The 14279-nt window shown below is 29.3% G+C and overlaps 1 protein-coding gene across 1 annotated transcript; it reads left to right on the top strand.

Annotated features, from left to right (window-relative positions):
* The first annotated feature begins 1477 nt into the window (after positions 1-1477).
* On the top strand, positions 1478-3144 carry LOC113859086 (1-aminocyclopropane-1-carboxylate synthase 3-like). Its single transcript, XM_027491902.1, has 3 exons — positions 1478-1624; positions 1732-2024; positions 2157-3144. Exons 1-3 carry the CDS (start codon positions 1478-1480, stop codon positions 3142-3144), a joined length of 1428 nt encoding a protein of 475 aa, XP_027347703.1.
* The last annotated feature ends 11135 nt before the right edge of the window (positions 3145-14279 follow it).

Here is a 14279-nt window from a genome sequence, read left to right as displayed (position 1 = left end):
TATTAAAAAAGTTAGAATAAAAAATTAATAAAATTTGTCTTACAAGTTAAAAGCTATTTATCTTTTCAAATTTTAAATAAGTTAAATAAGAACATGTCAAAAAATAAAAAAATATTTTGAACTCATAAGGAAAATTTTATTTAATTTTTATAAGGATTTCTTTTTCTCTAAGAAATTTACACGAAGTGCACCAGGAGCTTATGAATACCGAGTCTTGAACCTTAAAAATGTTTCTTGTATTGTATTTCAAGCGCAACATGCTTGAACACATAAATAAAAGGATGAAGTATTGGAGGAAACAAAAAGCGGGCATTGACACATGTCACGTGGCACATAGCAGTTATATAAAATTTTACCATTTTGCTTGGGAATTGGTTGAAAAGGCCATTGTGATGATATTAATATAAAATTGCCAAGTTTGACCAATGAATTTGATATTCCGTAATTGATATGCTTACGTGATGCAATCTGTAGGTGGAAGAGTATAACGAAAACGTATATACAACGGGAGAAACATATCAGTAATATTGTCTTGATGCCAAATACAGATTGTATCGTCTTGGCTCCAAATCAACAAATTTGTTAGCATGCTAGTGCGAATATATTAAGACGAGGAGCAAGAAAGAGAGAAAGGAGAAACCTAGGGGGCATGTTTGGGGAGGTTAAAAGTGGGTTGAAGAAAATGGCCGACACGAATTGGACTGGGTTAGTGAAACCAGGGAACATATGGGCCATCACACGGTCATAGGCTAAGGGTCCAAATTAAGTCTTGACGGACCTCTGTGACCCACTTTCCATCGGATTTGCTGTCGGTATGGCGTTCTCGGCCTCTCTACCAAGTTCGCAAAAATCCCCTCTCCCCTCTCCCTCTCCCTTTCCCTCTCCCTCTCATGTTTTATCACCCTTTTCTATTCCCTTCTTTATCTTCATCTACCATGTTAATACACATTCTAACCCTGTGTAGACATAATTAATACCCCTCCAGTTGAGGCCAATATAAACTACAAACAAATGAAAAACATTCATTATTTCTTGAGTCGCATATACTCGAAATCCCACGCGAGGTTATACCCGGTGGGAGACACTTTCCACAAATAGTGTCAATTATATTTTAGTCACTCCTCATTATTGAGTGATACTAGGAGCGTGGACTTCTCGTGACATGGTTGGGGCGGTGGACTAAAGCGCTTTTAATTTAAACGCATTTATTCAGAGGTTCTGTCACCTTCTCATCTCTCTCTCTCTTCATCTCCTATATATTTTAGTCAAAAGAGATTCTGCAATACCACGTGGCCTTCTTTCCTAGTAGGACTTTGCATATATAAATATACAACCAACCTTGCTACTCCTCACACCAATTCATCTTCAACATTTCACTCCATATATTCATTCTTCCTCTCCTTTCTTCTTCCTTCAGAGTCTTACTTCTTCACATAAGCACTTCTTCATTCCTTCCCACTTCCCCCCAAATACGAAAATGAAGCTCTTGTCCACGAAAGCAACGTGCAATAATCATGGCCAAGATTCCTCATACTTCTTAGGATGGCAGGAATACGAGAAGAACCCTTACGATGAGGTTCATAACACCAAAGGGATTATTCAGATGGGTCTTGCAGAGAATCAGGTTAGACATTGCTTTTCATAACCACAACATTACATACATGTCCCTTCCCTACGTTCAAACTTTATTATTGTATAAGATGGCTTACGAAATTTATATATGTTTTGCAGCTCTCCTTTGATCTCATAGAGTCATGGCTCGATAAGAACCCTGATGTGGCAGGATTCAAGCGAGATGGCAAATCCATATTCAGAGAACTAGCTCTCTTTCAAGACTACAATGGCTTGCCTTCCTTCAAAAACGCATTGGTAGATTTCATGGCTGAGATTAGAGGAAACAAAGTCACATTTGATCCCAACCACATCGTTCTCACAGCTGGTTCTACTTCTGCAAACGAAACCTTAATGTTCTGTCTCGCAGAAGAAGGAGACGCATTTCTCCTTCCAACTCCTTACTACCCAGGGTGCGTATCTAATATTATTAATATTCATAATCTTATGCAATATACTACAAATTAATAAAACTTGTGTTTCAATATTATATGATTTTATGTGTTTTATACATTCCCCTGATCTTGGTTTATACACTTGCGCAGATTTGATAGAGACCTTAAGTGGAGAACTGGGGTGGAGATCGTTCCAATACAATGCACAAGTTCTAATAACTTTCAAATTACGGAGCCTGCACTGCGACAAGCCTATGAAGAGGCACGCAAGCGCAACCTAAGAGTGAAAGGCGTTTTGGTCACAAACCCGTCAAACCCATTAGGCACAACAATGTCAAAGAGTGAATTGAACCTTCTCGTTGACTTTATCAAAGACGAAAACGACATGCATTTGATAAGCGACGAGATATACTCCGGCACCGTTTTTAGCTCCCCAGACTTCGTCAGCGTCATGCAAATCCTCAAGGAAAGAAACGACATTAGGGATTGTGACCAAGTTTGGAACAGAGTTCACGTTGTCTATAGTCTCTCCAAAGACTTGGGTTTGCCGGGTTTCCGCGTGGGTGCCATCTACTCCGAAAACGACGACGTCGTTGCGGCGGCGACCAAGATGTCAAGCTTCGGCCTGGTCTCATCGCAAACGCAGTACCTCCTCTCTGCCATGCTAGGGGACAAAAAGTTCACCAAAAAATACATCGTTAAAAACCAAAAGAGGCTTAAACGACGACAGGGAATGCTCGTTTCGGGGTTACAAAAAGCTGGTATTAGTTGCCTAGAGAGCAATGCGGGGTTGTTTTGCTGGGTTGACCTGAGACACCTTTTGCATTCAAACACGTTTGAAGCTGAGATGGAGCTGTGGAAGAAAATAGTGTACAAAGTTGGGTTGAACATTTCACCAGGGTCTTCGTGCCATTGCGTTGAGCCAGGGTGGTTCCGTGTTTGTTTCGCCAACATGTCCGTGGAGACTCTCAACTTGGCCATGAAAAGGTTGAAAGCCTTCGTTGCAGAGTCCACCACTGCCAGCGTTGGTTGCACTCAGAGGAGTGCTCTGTTCAACGGAACTTCCAAGAGAATGTCTCTTCCCAAGTGGGTTTTCCGGTTATCGTCTCGCGATCATCGTGAACAAGAAGAACGGTAACCTGGTCTCGTACCGTGTCAAATCTCAAACTCATGCACAATTCATTTCTATTTTCCTTTTTTTTTTTTTTTGGGTCTCCCCAATATTTTTGGTGGAGTAGTGAAAAAAAAAAATGGTCATTTTTCTTTATTTTTTTATGTGATGAAATTGTAGAGAGAGAGAGAGAGAGAGAGAGAGCACTCTGTCCATGTGGATGTGAAGTGTGGGCTTTTAGTCAGCCTGGTTTGTACAAGTTCCATATCTCAGTCATTAATTCCCCTATCCATTAATGAAGAGTTTGATTTGCTCTATGATTAATTATTACGAATATCTTTAATTATACCCCTCACCATGGAAATCTTCTTGGTATGATCAATGAAAAGTTTGATTATGTAATGTTATTATTAATTAATGTAATCATGTTTCATACTTTATTAGACTATGGCAAAGAAACCCATAATTGAAAAGATTGATATATATGATCATGTTCTTCTATCATATGGTTATAGCTTCCTTGTATTAAGCAATAATGAAGGGTGTTGAACACGCACAGTGCTTGCAAGAGCTTACGTTTACGTAATTAATGGCACCGGCGAGATAAATGGCCGCAGTCGATGGATTGGGCTGCCGACGTTGACGGTCCGTCATCAACAAACCGACCTTCATACCCATTTCACTGTTTTCAACCATACATTTTGTTTTTTCAAGGCGTATGAGAAGGAGAATTTGTAGTGCATGGGTCAGAGGCAAAAAGTCAATAAGGTTTAAAATGTTTAGAATTTTTGGAATTTCATAATAAATAACTTTATTTTTCCCGCTTTATGGGTCAATGCTTTAAGACAAGGTCGAAGGGAGCTCCAGCTTTTTCTCTTCGACTGTAAGAAAGGGCTACGCAATGTGCTGTAAACCAAGATAAATCTGTGGGGGAAATGTTGAAATTTGAATTACACTTTTTAATATATAAATCTTGCAACCTACTACGCAATCAAAAAGTGCGCTAGAGTTACTTGTAAGAAATCATTTTTTAAACTGTTGAGAACACTTTGGTTTGTTGAACTTTCTGGGAGTAATCATAATCGTCACTGCTCAAAAAGTTGTTTTGTCTCAAACACATGTGCCGGGGTGTAGTATGTGTGTATGTGCTGGCTGTCCCTCCACGAATCACAAACTCTGATTGAGGAGCTTTTTGTTTTGAGTCGCTTTTCAACAAATTAACGAAGCATAAAGCTGTTTGAATTGACATTTTGAATTTGGAAGAGCTTGGGAAAGCCCAGGAAAACATTACCTAATTAGTCATCACATTCACAATTCACCCACACACTCATGACACGTTCACTAAAATGACGCATGCAGTGGAATCACACGTGTCACTTCAACACGCTAAGCTCAGCTTCAAGAGCCTCGTATTATATGCTTCAGTTTATATCTAAATAAAAAAACGAAAGAGAAACATACGGTTCCAAATTTTCTATGAGCAATTTTATTCCAATTTATTTTTTTTAGTAATTCTTTTCATACTTAGGAGAGAGTTACGAAGGAAAAAGAAAAATAAGAAAATAGGTGACGTGCTACAAAAAGTAAGGAAAAAATAAAATAAAACAACAATAAAATGACTAATTTTCTAAACCCATGTTAGCCGCAGATCACGCGCTTCCACTCACGGAATATGTATAATTATAAAGTCTGATTAATCATTTGAACCGGTGTAAAAATAAATATTAAATTTTGAATAATATATTTATAAATATTTAAATATATAATTGTGAAAAAATATTGAATAATTCAATAATTAAATTAATGGATTTATTTTAATTATTAAGTGATATAAATATTTAAATTTAACATTTTTATCAATTGTCTTTTTGCTTCCTCCGCCGTATCTTTTATTTGAGAATATATAATATGCATACCAAAAACAAATACATTGATATACCAAATTGAGCTCATATAATAATAAAACAACATGAAGTGGATAAATTTAGACGATTCTCTTTCCAACTCGAATCGAATCTACCAACGACCTTGATATACATAATATATAATAAAGTACATATAATTTATATTACTGAGGTATTCTTGTCATGCTCCTCTGTAACAAATAATTTTATGTTTATTTTTATTTTATTTTATATATTTTTTTTTATCTAAATCACATATGTTTATAACATAATAAATTATTTTTAATATTTTTTTATATACAAAGCCAAAATTGTTAAAGAAAATATAAGTATGGAGTACTTGAATCAACCTATAAATTATATTCTTTACCTTAATATTAAGGATTTAATCCTTTTAAATATGTATTTGGATTTTTTATATTGGTACCTAACATGACATGGTGACGTTGAAAATAAATAATTTTTATCAAATAAAGATGTATCATACTTGATTGAAGGGCTCACTAATAAAATTTGATCAACTTTTTTTGTTTTGTTTCCAACAACTATATCATATTTAATAATATGAGAAGATTCAAATTAAAAAATAATGGCCGTTTAATTTGCTTTAGTTTTATATTAAGGGCAAAAGAGCTTCAGTCGACGGGTCATGTCAACAAAATTTTAGGCTAAGATGTTGCCTATAAAGTGATCGAGAGAATTTGCCGCAAGTCAAAGGTCATTCTAGATTGAAATGTGATATGAGAATAATTGCTATATCGGTGGTTGAAGAATTTATAACAAGGTCTTCGTGCTTACATAATTTAGCAACCATAAAACATGCATCTGATTGGCTTTGCTAGTCAGATAAATAAAATATATAAAAAATATTTATAATTTTTTTTATTACCGCCTCACTTATGTTGTGCTTCAATTTAATTTTTTTATTTAGATGAATGGGAGTGATAAGAATGAATTCAAAATTATTTAGTCATAGTTAAAACTATAAAGTCAAGCCCTGAATTAAATATCATAAAAAAAATTTAAAGAATGTTTGAGAGAACTTTGTTTTATAAGGAAGTGATAACTTAATTTTAAAAGTAAAATTCTTTTAAAAATTACTAAAAGAGTTTAGACATGCAATATGAGCACAAACTAAACTATTACTGTATAGAGATTATTTTCCCTCCCTTTTTGAGTATTTGTCACATATTTTGCTAGTGCATGTGATGATAGATGATTCTTATTTTCTTTTCAGATACATAGAAAATGTTTATCTGAATACTTTTACTTCTAAAATAAAACTCATTCATCTAGAAGGTGCATTGGACCTTATTCTTTAGATAACTATGTATAGACTTTTAGTTGAATCACTGGAGTCTGGCAATAGTTAGTGACGGACCCAGAAACTATTCAAGAGGTGCTAAAAAATATATAAAAAATAAAATTTTTATTTGGCCTGTTAGAGAAGCTTTTAAGTTTAATTTCTAATAAAAAGACAAAGAATGAACTAATATAACAATGTTGCTGATACAGTGGTGAGTCAAAGAAAATTGTACTTAAATAGCTATTTTTTTATTAATTTTTTAAAGTTAATACTAATATTTCATATTCTAAAAAAGGAGAGTCATAAGTAATATAAGAAATAAATATAATATTATATATACATATATGCACAGTATCAAAAGAAAAAATATAAAAGAGAAGACCAAAAGAAGGAGGTCATAAGTAATATAACAAACAAATATAGTATTATATATACATATATGTGTAGTACCAAAAGAAAAAATATAAAAGAGGGGGCCTAAGCCCACCTTACCCCCTTATGTCGGTTGTGGTTAAAAGATTATTTTTTCTTTTTCATTTTCCATTTCAAAAAGATTTTGATAAAAGATTTAATTAAGTTTTCAATTATACTAAGTTCTTTTAATAAATAATTAAATGTTCTTAATTGCATTATAAACAACGTACGCATCATCGTTACATGTGAAGAGAAGCTTTGGAAGCCTCAGAACTTCATTAAATATTAATCGCGGATAAGTATAATAATAAATAAACAAAAATATGATTATATTGACTTTATAAATTTGAAGGTGTGGGAATTTGGGGGATTTCCTCATTCTCGTCAACAGCATGCATGTGCTCCAGAAGCTAAATAATCTGTTTTTTAGCTACACATACGCCTTCACTATAAACAATTAATACTCTGGGTACAACTAACTAACATAACATGAGGTTCGTTTTCTGGTAGGTTTGAGCATGATTACATAACCAAGTATTAAAAATATTGGTCCTGTCATAAAATTATTATCGTCCCTTGAAACTCAAAACAAAAAACATATCAACACGGTTTTCTTTTAAGATTTGTAGAACGCGTCTCAGATTTTGGATGTCAGAGGAACATGAAGTGTATCTATTGCATTTAGGAGAATCCATATATACAATATCGTCTAGGACAAAAAAATTCAATAAAAGCTGTTGAAAGATAATTCTAGTCATCGCCACATCCAAAGGGGCCACTTAAAGATTTTCTTCTATTGTTTTCCTTTGATCTGATTATGATCTTCGTTACTTGTGATGATTGATCAGATGAAATTGTTTACATCAATCATTAGTGTGCATATGTATTGACACAAACACAAATGATAGAAATAAGACAAACCAAACCAAACCAAACTAAAAGTTTAAATTTTTTCTAAAAAAATAATAATAATACATTTTCCAACATACACTCTAAAAGTTTTATATATATATATATATATATATATATATATATATATATATATATATATATATAAAGATATTTTTCTCAGAAGGAATAAGATAAAAAGAAAATAACAGTATTGAATCGGTGATTGATTGACTTTTTATCATCAAGATGTGAAAATATTAAAGATGTCTAAATATGTTTATTTATAGGTAAAATTATACTATTAGTATTTTACTTTTTTTCTTTAATTTTTAATTTTATTTTTAAATTTTTAAATGAAATTTAAATTTTGTATAAGAAAAATGAATAAAGCAAAGTTAAATACAAGAGATTAATTAAATGCAACTTATATAAGTTTATTTTTTTTAATTATATTGATTATTTTAAATATTTTCAAAACATTGTTGATAGTCTTCTCTAATTATTTTTCTTTCTCTTCTTTCCCATCTCTCTTCTCAATATTAAACTTCCGCCAAATCACCGTCCTCACTTGCCTTCACAAACCTTTTTTTCCATTAAAAAAAAGGTCAACTCTTTTCTAGTTACCACAGTGCAAAGCAGAGTAATTAATTAACTTGCTTAAATTAAATGCATAAAGATTATTAATTAATGATTCATGGGATCATTTCATTACTTATTGTAAAATCACCCGCTACTGTTTTAGGATGCACCTCCATTTTGTTGCGAAAGGACACCCAAATATCTTGTTATCCATCCGTTCACAGAAACTTTCCATAGTGTGTTTTGTACAATTTTTGGCAAAAAATATAAGGTATCGACACATTCTCAACGTCTTGACGCGGATGCCTGAGAACACTGCCAAATGTCTACAGTAGTTAATGGTGTAAACTATCCTAGTTTTGTGTTTGGCAGTAAATAAAATAAGCGAAAACAAATCTGTTTGCAAAACTATTTAGGATTTTACCACCCCCTCCATTAATTTTAATTAAGAAATATGTAGGATGTGACAATTTGATTACGTGGTATGGGTGACATGTGGGTTTCACATGATGAAGCACATGTTAGGGAACAGAGAACACCTGCACAATTTGAATAATGCAATGGAAGAAAGGGAGGGGGAAGGGGGAAGAGAGAGAGAGAGAAGGGTTTCCTTGTTCCTCATGGTAGAAGCGAGCTAGCAACCTTCAAGTAAAGGACTTCCTTTGTTGATGGCGACATGAAGGGTCAAATGAGCATGGCCTTTTGCTTCTCATAATAATGTTCTTTCACCCTTAAGCCATACAACAATTTTAGTATTCTATGTTTGGGTCCCATGGGTCTTTTCCGGATAATCCATGATGATATGGATCTCAGTGAATGATTGATCAATTTCATAATTGTCTGTTGTCTGTAGAATTGGTTAATTATATATATGTAATTAGTAATAATTAATGTTATTTCATTCTCTGATTGGTGCCTATTTCCAAGTACATATTAAATAAGCTAGAATGTCTTATATGTGTGTTTAAGTATCCCTTATACTTATTTAATATATTTTTAGCTTATAAATAATGTTTATATCTATGATTCGAAACGATGCGATTGCGAGGCACCCATTGCCCATGGGCTTAAATTGTCCGGTTAAAAATCTTGAAACACCAGTTTATATATTTAAAGAAAACTACCTCTCATTTATATATTTTTTTATAAAGTACTCTTTTAGATTTTTTTGATAATTTTTTTAACAGATTTAATAGTTTATTTAAAATATACATTGATAATTTTATTTATCTTTAATAATTAAAGTTAGTTAAAATTAAAATAACTAAGAATGATTAATAATAATAATATTAAATAGGGATAAAATTATTATTTTATAATATTTAAATTTTATTAATATTACTATATATATATTTTTTATAAATTTTATTTCATGTTTAATTTAAATATATTTTTATCAATTTTAATATGTTTTTAAAAATCCCTTTTAAAATATTAAGAAATATGTAAGATATAATAAATGTGTAAAAGGATAAATCTATATATATATATATATATATATATATATATATATATATATATATATATATATATATATATATAACTCAATCAACTATATATAAAAAATAAAAAAAATAGTGTTATGGGACGCAACCATCTAACAAGTTAACTCATATAAAGTCATAAAAATAACAAAATTTTAATCACAATAACTTTTTAAATAATATTTTTAATATAATGATAAAGAGTAATAGACTTCTAATAGAAAACAACAAAAGTAAGGAAATAATATAAATTAAATTTAAATTTTAAAATATTAAGAATATAATTTTGTTTTTATATTATAAAAAACAATTACATTCTTAAAATTCTTAGAGTTCCTTGCACAACTTTCATTTTTTCAGTAGCATTTGACATAATTATGCAAACTATAAAATCATAATGCTTTCTTTTCAATATAAATCAAAGGAGTAAGTTGTTCTATTATCGTTGATTTTCTAATTCAATTAATTACAGAAATAATTATTGAAATATTTGAAATAATTTCATTTTAATTATAAAAGCTGATAAGAATCAACTTGAAACAAGTTTGCATAATGTGAGAATAAGATTGCGTGATTTATTGCAATTAAGAATTAAACTATGACTAAAGTACATTATCAAATGCCGACATGCCATTATAACAAAAATCTGCCACACATGGAAAATATTTGGGCCATTAGCTAAAGTTGAAAATTGACCGAGGAATCTTTGTAGATGACGTAGACAGGATATATTCTAGTGTAGTAGAAAATAAATTCAAATTAGTCACTTGTTTTTATTTGCATGGAGAAGAGAAGCTGTCAGGGAGGGTATTCGACGAATATTGCTTAATAACATTTTTTTCTAATTCAAAATTGAGAAATTGAAAACGCAATCATGAACTAATGTTTGCAAAAACATATCATAAGTCTAATAGTATGCATAACTCTAATGAGTATGTACTGAATCTCACAACTTCTTGAGAAACGTTAATTTCAAGTTTATAAATAAATGTGACTTATTGAACTCAGGGAATGATCTAGGAAGTATTATCTGATTAAAATAAATTTTAACTCTATAAAAATTTATAATTTTATTTTCCGATTGAACCAAATTAGAATGCTGCTGCTAACAAGTTAATTTCTAATTTAAAGAAATTAATCGTGAATAAAAAACTTTTAAAACGTTTAAGGACAAACAAAACCTAAAATTACCAAGGCCCCAATTTAATCTGCAGTGGTCCCATATTGACCTAGGTTTGAAATTCATTCCTTGTTTGCATGCACTTATTTGCATACAGTTAAAAAGTTAGAAGATGAACAACGTTAGCTATGTGAAACAAAGAATCGTTTCAATTTTCCTGAATTTATATAAGGAAAGTTCGAATGTGACTCTACACGCATGTTAAGCTAAATCAAATAGATAAAATAAAAAAAACAACATTTAATATACGGAATAAATTCTCATTGACGTAAAATAATTTATAAAAGAAAATAAAATAAAAGTATCACAACAAGAAAAAACATAATTAGTCATCGAATTTAGAGACTGAAATAAATCCGTAATAAATAGTGATCAATGTAGCGATCGAAATTAATCTGTTTTAAACAGTAACTGAATTTAAAAATAAATAAAATCTATAGCAAATAGTAACTAATTTAACGACTAAAATAAATCCGTTACAAATAGTAACTGAATTAGCAACTGAATAAAAATTCGTAGCAAACAGCTACCAATTTTAGCAACCAAATTAAATCAGTAACAAATAGTAACAGAATTTAGCAACCAAATTAAATCAGTGACTAATATCAACTGAATTTAGCAACGAAAAAAAGTCGTTGCAAATAGCTATCAATTCTAACAACCGAATTAAATGAGCGACAAATAGTAACCAAATTTAGCAAATAGGTGATAAAACTACGTAATTTAGCAACTGAAATAAATTAGTGACAAATAACAATTGAATTTAGTAACAAAAAAAGAGTTGTAGCAAATAGCTATTCAGTTTGGCAACCAAAACAAAAATGTGACAAATACCAACTAATTTAATGATTTTCATTTATGATTTTTTTTTTTTGTAAATAGCAATCAAGATTAGCAACTAAATCTATAGCAAATACTTATCGAATTTAGCAATTGAAATAAATTATGACAAATAGCTACCAAATTTAGCAATTAAAACAAACAAGTAACAAGTGTTATTTAAACATCAAATAAAAAATGATATAAAATTTATAATTTTTAAAATAAAAAAATAAATTTGTTCAAAAATATATTATTTTTTAATTAAATATTATGAATATAATTCAAAATATGTTATTAAAATTAAAGCATAAGGTGTTAATTATTTATAAATTTTATTTAATATTTTTAATCTAAATACGTATGAATGTTTATATATATATATATATATATATATATATATTTATTTATTTATTTTTTTTAATATTTTAAAACATAAAAATTAATTTATATATATATGTGTGTGTGAATAATTAAAAAATAATAATAATAATATTTTAAAAAACATAAAAAATATATTTGTTAAATAAAAAATGATATAAAATTCAGATATTTTAAAAACAACAAATTAAAATTATTGTAAAAAAAATAAACTATAATTATAAAATGTTGCTTGAAATTAAAATAAATAATGATTATTTAATGAAGAATAAATTTATAGTTATAACTATTATTTAAAACAATAATTATTATTTTTTAAATTATTTTTTTATGATGTAAAATTTTTATCTCTAATTATGATTTTAACTCTATCCACGTAATTACATTTTTTTTTATTTTTAATATAACAAAATATATATGATTAAAATTAAATTACTTTAATTTATTATAAAATTTATTTGTTTTAAAATAATTCAACTGTCATAGTATATAAAATTAAATAATATAAAAAATTATTAAAAACATAATATATAAAATTAAATATAAACATCATAATACTATTATAAAATTATAATATTTAAAATTATTAAATAATTAGTTATTATGTTTTTTTTTATAAATATTTAAATAAAAATTAGTAAATATACTCTCAAAAAATAATTACAATTGTTTTAAATATAATTCTATTAATTCAATAAACATGATATGATTTATTCACTACTAAATATTTAACTTATTCACTAAATATTTTTTACTTATTAAAAAATTTTAAACTAATTTAAATTAAAAATATTTTATATTAACAAAGTTATTAATTGGTTTTAAGTTAAATAAAACTTTAAATTTTTTACATAATTTACTTATTATATTTATAATTAATGTAAAAAAAATTATATATTAACTTTCATATAATTTTTTTAAAATTAATATTTGTTATTATTGCAATTATATTTTTATTGAATATTAAAATATTTTTATAATTTAATATATATAATATTAAATTAGAAAAATTTTATAAAAATAAAAAATTCAACCTAAAAAATAAAAACTCTAACGAGAACATGAGGTGTTTCACCCTCCTGTCTCTAGTCCAATCCTACCCAACCATAGAATAATTTATTAATCTCTATTTTAATATCAGTTAAAATAATTTAATTTAATCTTAAATTAATTAGGCTTATATTATGGGACAAGGTAGGGTTACCCATCAATTGCTGTGACCCAGGAAATACAAATGTAATTTAGTTCAGCAACCCTAATCCCAATTTTTTTTAACATTCTCAATTGTATACGAAATTACACCCTCTATACGTTCCTTATTCTCTCATTGGAGTTGGTTTCTTCAACTTTTCATTTGGTTTCTTCAGCTTGTCGAGGTTCTTTGCTTTGGTTAAACATTTCTCCAGGTTTCAATCTTCTTTCCTTGCTTTTCTGTTTGCTTAAACATTTCCCTAGTAGTGGTAGATCTCTGACCTTACGAGATGATACCAAACAATTGTGTGTTTTATGTCTTTCCCGTATGCTACAGACGCAATTGTACGATATTATGGTCTTGAGAGGGGGCAAGTAGTTAAAGTTACCTACAATGGTGCAAATTGATTATGATCTTTATGATGATAGTCTTGTTGATCTTAATGGTGAAGGGGACGAAGTTGATGTTGCATCATTATTTAATCAACAAAATTCAGATGAACAGAATGATGATACATACTCCTCAGCTGAATGTGATAGTGAAACTTATAGTGAAAGTGACATTAATACCGACTTAAGTGCTTCACTGTCACCTTAGGTAAATATTTATTATATTATATGTCATCTTTATAATGTGCATAAAATTTACCTATGTTTTTTTTTTTCAAGGAAACAGATGGCAGAGGTACAAGTCGAAGTCGATTTCGAAGTCGTGCTAGAGGTTATGTTCAAACATCTTTTCCACAAAGCATATGTAATACACCTGGCTCAGCAGCATCACATATGCCCTAGGAGCCAAACATGAGTAAGTTAGTTTTGATATATACATATTATATCAAAATATTTTTTTTTATAACTATCTAATTATATGATATCATTATTTTTTTTCCAATAGTTATCTACCTTCAGATGGTCCTTCAAAGGTTATTTCCAAAATAATCAAGTCTAAGTTTGATAGTCCATGGCCTACTTAGACCAAGGTGCCACGAGAAGTGAGGAATATGTGGTTTGAA

This window comes from Abrus precatorius, unplaced genomic scaffold (genome assembly GCF_003935025.1).
Source record: "Abrus precatorius isolate BTA unplaced genomic scaffold, Abrus_2018 Scaffold2, whole genome shotgun sequence".
NCBI classification, from domain to species: domain Eukaryota; kingdom Viridiplantae; phylum Streptophyta; class Magnoliopsida; order Fabales; family Fabaceae; genus Abrus; species Abrus precatorius.
This window is presented reverse-complemented; position numbering and strand designations above follow the sequence as displayed.

Coding starts and splice junctions, on each gene's coding strand:
- LOC113859086 (XM_027491902.1), top strand. CDS start 1,478: ATGAAGCTCTTGTCCACGAAAGCAACGTGCAATAATCATGGCCAAGAT. Junction 1,625..1,731: donor TGGGTCTTGCAGAGAATCAG/GTTAGACATTGC, acceptor TATGTTTTGCAG/CTCTCCTTTGATCTCATAGA. Junction 2,025..2,156: donor CCAACTCCTTACTACCCAGG/GTGCGTATCTAA, acceptor ACACTTGCGCAG/ATTTGATAGAGACCTTAAGT.